The sequence below is a fragment of the Vigna radiata genome, unplaced genomic scaffold (genome assembly GCF_000741045.1).
Source record: "Vigna radiata var. radiata cultivar VC1973A unplaced genomic scaffold, Vradiata_ver6 scaffold_386, whole genome shotgun sequence".
Taxonomy (NCBI): domain Eukaryota; kingdom Viridiplantae; phylum Streptophyta; class Magnoliopsida; order Fabales; family Fabaceae; genus Vigna; species Vigna radiata.
This window is the reverse complement of record NW_014542415.1, coordinates 96600-101739: the sequence shown is the minus strand read 5'-3', so window position 1 is coordinate 101739 and position 5140 is coordinate 96600. Positions and strand designations below refer to the sequence as shown.

The window sequence follows — 5140 nt, the reverse complement described above, 5'->3', positions numbered from 1 at the left end:
CATGAAGGTTGGCACTCAACGACATGGGTGTGTTGCTCAATGCCATATTTTCTTCCAAAATTTTGCTTGCTTTGAACTTCTTATAATTCTACTATTTTTCCAATGATATTTTGACATATAAGCTTGATGTAAATGGTTTAGATGCACTTTTAATGTATGTATGGTTAAAAAGATATATAGAGTTGATGGTAAGGTTATGAATGTCTTATGAATGAAAATGATGAAAGTGTAATTGATTTAAGTATGTGGAAGGGGATTCCATGGGGAAGATCCCTATGTTGTACTTGTGTAATGTATTGTTATAGGAGCTTTGAAATAGGGGAATGTTTCTAACCAAATAGTTATTTATTATCAAGTAGAGAGGGGTAGTTATTTGGTGAGGAGTGGTAAAAGGTCTTTAGCCTCAGGTTTGTTTGACCATAGGTGTTTGACGGACTAAGCTTACGTGATAGTTTGAATGGTGTGTTGTTTCACCATACATGTGTAGGTTTCCCAATAGTTCGACACCAATACATGTATTCAGATGGTCATGCCTAGAGTCTAGATCTATGTATGTAAAGTTGTACTTGGTTTTAATGGATGTGATATTGGACTTTTTATATTTATGATTTGAATTCATGGTATGTGTGATTCTTTTAAAATTAGCTTACCTTGTTGCTTATGCTTTTGTCTGTTGTGTTTGATCTTTCTCTTTGACAATAATCACCTGATTAGTGTGAGTAGAGGAAGATGTTTTAGATGAGTAGGTGTTGAGAGTGGAGGATGCTAATGTATAAATAGTTATACTAGTATTGTTTTAAATTCTGATATTTTGTTGAACGTATAGTTGTAGTTGAATGTTAGATAATATTAGAAATAGAACTTATTGTATATAAAATTTGAATTATGGTTATATTTTGGAATAATTGTAATCATATTTTATATGTCTTTTTTGGTTAACTAATTTTTACTATGAAATATGCCATAATTTCTTTCATAGTATTAAAACTATAATTTGGGATGTTTCACTAATTAATGTGGAAGATCATGGAAGGAGAAACTACTTTTATTTATGGTTTCCACAAAAATTTTCTCTAATTTTTTATTTAAAAAAAAGTGAATTTTCAGGTCAATAATTTGTTTCATAAGCCACATTATTTAGAAAATACGCACTAGTGTGTCATGTCACGGTTTTATTAAACTCTTGTAGGTATATTTAAAGAACAAAATCAACATTTATATAATTAACTAAATATAAATGTAATAAACTTAGTCTTGTTAAATTTTTTTAATAAAAAATATCAATTTTAATAAAAATATTTGTAAAGATTTATATACAAATTAAATTTCGTCTGAATTTGGAAACGGACAAAATTATTTAATTTTTAAAAGAATTAGGATTAAATTGAGACAAAATAAAAATATAAGGATCAAATTGAGACTAACGAAAATGACACATGACCAAACAGTGACATGTGACACTGTGACACTGTTAGTGCCATGTCACACTCTTATTGTCATGTGACACAATATCAGTTTGACACGTGATAATTTTTTTATTTTTTGAAAAAAATTAAAAAAATTCTAACTGACACATAATATCCTCTTTAATAATGTTAGTATGATACTCACACTTACCTGATTGTTTCAAATTTTAAAAAATAGGAATCAATTAAAAAAGAATAAGAGACTTATTTAAAAAAAATCACCAAAAATAAAAACTAATTATATAATTAAACCAATAAACAAAGACAATGTGATATTGTTCTATATTATATCTTACCATAACAACAAATCATGATCCAAATTAACAAATATGTATAGTGGTTGTTATGTAATTTTAATAATAATGATCAATTGTCACAAAGAAATGCAAGCTTAATGGACAAAGGTTGAACTGCTTCTAAGTTGTTCTTTTATCAAAGTGAAAATGTAAACCCTTTTAATATATGGGATTTGTACATAAGTAATTTTGTTTTTTTAAAAATACTTTGAATGTATTTAACGTATCAATATTTTATATTTAATGTCTTATAATAATTATTTATATTGTAAATATTGTTTGTTTTATTTATGTTTTTTATTTTATTTTAATTATATAAAGTTACATGAATTATATTACATAACAAAATGTAAGTTGACGTTTTAAATAAATATGTTAAAATGGTTTATATTAAATAAAGGGTTAAATATGTTTTTGTTCCCTTTAACTTCCAGTGAAAATTTGAATTAGTTCCTCATCAAAACTTTGGTCTAATTTAGTCCCCCAATTTTAGAAAGGTATAAATTTTGTCATTTTAACCAAATTTTGTTAACTTTAGTTAAAAGGACAAAATTTATATATTTCTAAAATTTGGAGACTAAATTAGACCAAAGTTTTGAAGAGGGACTAATTCCAATTTTCAATAAAAGTTAAGGAACCAAAAACACATTTAACCCTAAATAAAATTAACTCTAAATTAAATTTAAAAAATATACATTCAAATTAATTTACATAATAATAATAAAAATTATTATTAATAATAATTAAAATACTTTATAAAATAATAATAATAAATAAAATAATAATATAAATACATTTATATTAATAATACATATATTAATATCAATAATAGTAATAATAATTATTATTATTACTACAGAACGAATTTATTTATCTCACAATTTCATCTATTAAAATAATTTTTTTAATATTTTCAAATCCAAACAAAACATTAATAACAATTAATTAATTATTAATAATATAAATGTAATTGACAAAATTGAGACATATATTTATTGTAACATTTTAAATTTATGCCTTTACATACTAAATTTAAACTTTTATTTATAACAATCACTTACATTTTCATTGTTTTACCGTTTATATTTATTATAATAATTACATTCTTCGCCACAACAATATTATATTCAACGTATGATAATTATTACATTTTAATAACATTTAATTATATCAAATATTCATTTAAGGTATTCATATCTCTAAACACTATCTAAAATAATTCCTTAATGCATCAATTTAATTATTAATATTTTAATATTAAAAAATCTACCTATAAAAATACATTCAGTATATTACAACATATTAATATAATTATTTACTATTTATTTAAATTATTAACCTTATTAAATCTATTTATTAGATGTAATATAGCAATTAAATTTGCATATTTAAAACTTATTTATTTAATATGAATAATAATTATATTATTTTATTAAAAAATACAGAAAAAAAAAAGAAGAGTTCCGTGAGTTCGTACAGTTTCAAACTAGTTTGTACAAAATTCCCGCTTCTCTCTCTCTTTTCAGTCTCCATTTATCACTCAAAATTGAATGATAGCATGCAATGAGAGCTTCGTGAAGCTGAAGATACTCTGAGGATTCCAACGTTCTCCGGAGACAATGAAGGCCACTCGCAAACTCAGCAAACCCGACCCAGTCTCAAAGGTTTCATTTTGTTGGTTCATTTTCTAAACAAAGTTCAATTTTTTGTTTTCATTTTCCAGCCTATTAAGCCAATCCATTTTTGAAGTCGAGCTAGAAGCTGTTCGTTGAGCAAAATTTCTCTGTTAATTTGCGTGATTATGAATAATGAGTAGTGACTTTGAAGCCCAATTCACTTGTAATGGCTCTTCTGGGTGCTACGTAATAATGTGCCTTTTGAATTATGAACTATAAACCCTAAGAATAGTTTTTTTGTCGAAAAAATTAAACTAGAAGCCGTGGAAGGAAAAGTTTTTTTGGCTCAATGGTTGTGTTTTTTTGTTTCGCATATAAGTCTGAAAAATGGGACCTTGCTCAAAGAGAATATAATTCTTGGACACTTAAACTAATAAAATATGATTCATGGTAAGTTTGTGTAGTGCGTGGTATTAAGCAGTGTTTTGTTGCCCAAACCAACGTGTTATTGCTCTGCGGGTGCTCCTTATGTTTGAATTTTTTTGAGTGATATGCATCTTGCTTTTTAGGATCATAAACCTTAACTCTGTTTCTTTCCATAACAATTTGAGCTAGAAACGGCGAGTTAAGTTAAATTTTGGTGCATAATTTGCATATGGGATCGTGATTTCTTTATCCTTCTCATAACCAATGCACAATCGTGTCTCTCAGTGTTCCTGATGTTTGTAACTTTCGCCCCTTTCAGCTGGTTTTGGAGGAGGTGATTGGGTTGACAACAAAGAATAGCAATGGGTTAGCTTCAAATGCCTTGAGCTCCAAATGTGCTTATTTGGCAGGTTCCGTGGTGGTGATATATGACATGAATTTGGGCACTCAGTCACACCTCATGGTGCCTAATAGAATGCCAAAGCCTTTAAGCTGTGTAGCTTTGTCACGAGATGGACACTTTGTTGCCGCTGGAGAGGTAAGAGTTAATTCTCATAGCTCGGTTTTATTTTATTGCTCTGCACTTTCACATAGTAGCCAATTTGAAATAAGTTCCATACCCTATAAATAAAATAGGTTCGTCTGGTTGAGCTTGAGTATATTTATTTTTATTTTCTTTATAATATTTAATGATATTTGTTATTTAGACTTGGCTTTCGGTTTTGTTGTTAGTATTCCGAACGGTCCTGTGTTAGACCGTCCGGTTGTTAACCGTCCGGTTGTTAGCATTGTTCGTTCGGCTTTGGTTTTCTTTGCTGTTTGCTTTCTGTGCTTGAGTTGGTTATATATTGTAACCAACCCCTTGTTTCTGATACGACTTTCACGTAATATTCATTTTTTACGATCTCTCTGTTCTCTCTTCTGCTTTTCGCTGTTTTTCTGGGTTTTCTCGTTTCACTCTCACGAACCCAACAATTGGCGCCCACTGTGGGGCAGTGATTCAAGAATCTCCAAGAAGTCATGGCAACCAAGTTCGACGTTGAAAAGTTCAATGGTTCTAATGATTTCGGGCTGTGGAAGATCAAGATGGAGGCTATCTTGATACAGCAGGGATGTGATGAAGCGTTGAAGGGTGAGTTGAACATGAGTGCTGCTATGTCTCAAGAAGAGAAGAAGAAGATGGGAGATAAAGCAAGAAGTGCAATCATCTTGTGCCTTGGTGATAAGGTACTGAGGGAGGTTGCAAAGGAGAAGACTGCAGGTGAAATTTGGGCAAAACTGGAGTCTCTGTATATGACGAGATCGTTAGCTCATAGGTTGTGTTTGAAGCAACAAC

The 5140-nt window shown here is 28.9% G+C and overlaps 1 protein-coding gene across 3 annotated transcripts in view; it reads left to right on the top strand.

The window, feature by feature from the left end:
• Positions 1–3273: 3273 nt before the first annotated feature.
• Positions 3274–5140, top strand: part of LOC106780040 (WD repeat-containing protein 62) — a 37837-nt gene continuing 35970 nt past the window's right edge. For 2 of the 3 annotated variants that reach the window (XM_022776834.1, XM_014668274.2), the window contains exons 1-2: positions 3274–3426; positions 4124–4342. In XM_022776834.1, coding sequence (XP_022632555.1) covers positions 3382–3426; positions 4124–4342 — 264 coding nt within the window. In that variant the 5' untranslated portion in view covers positions 3274–3381. Of the gene's footprint in view, positions 3427–4123; positions 4343–5140 lie in introns of those variants that run through there. The other variant, XM_022776835.1, reaches the window with a different exon arrangement.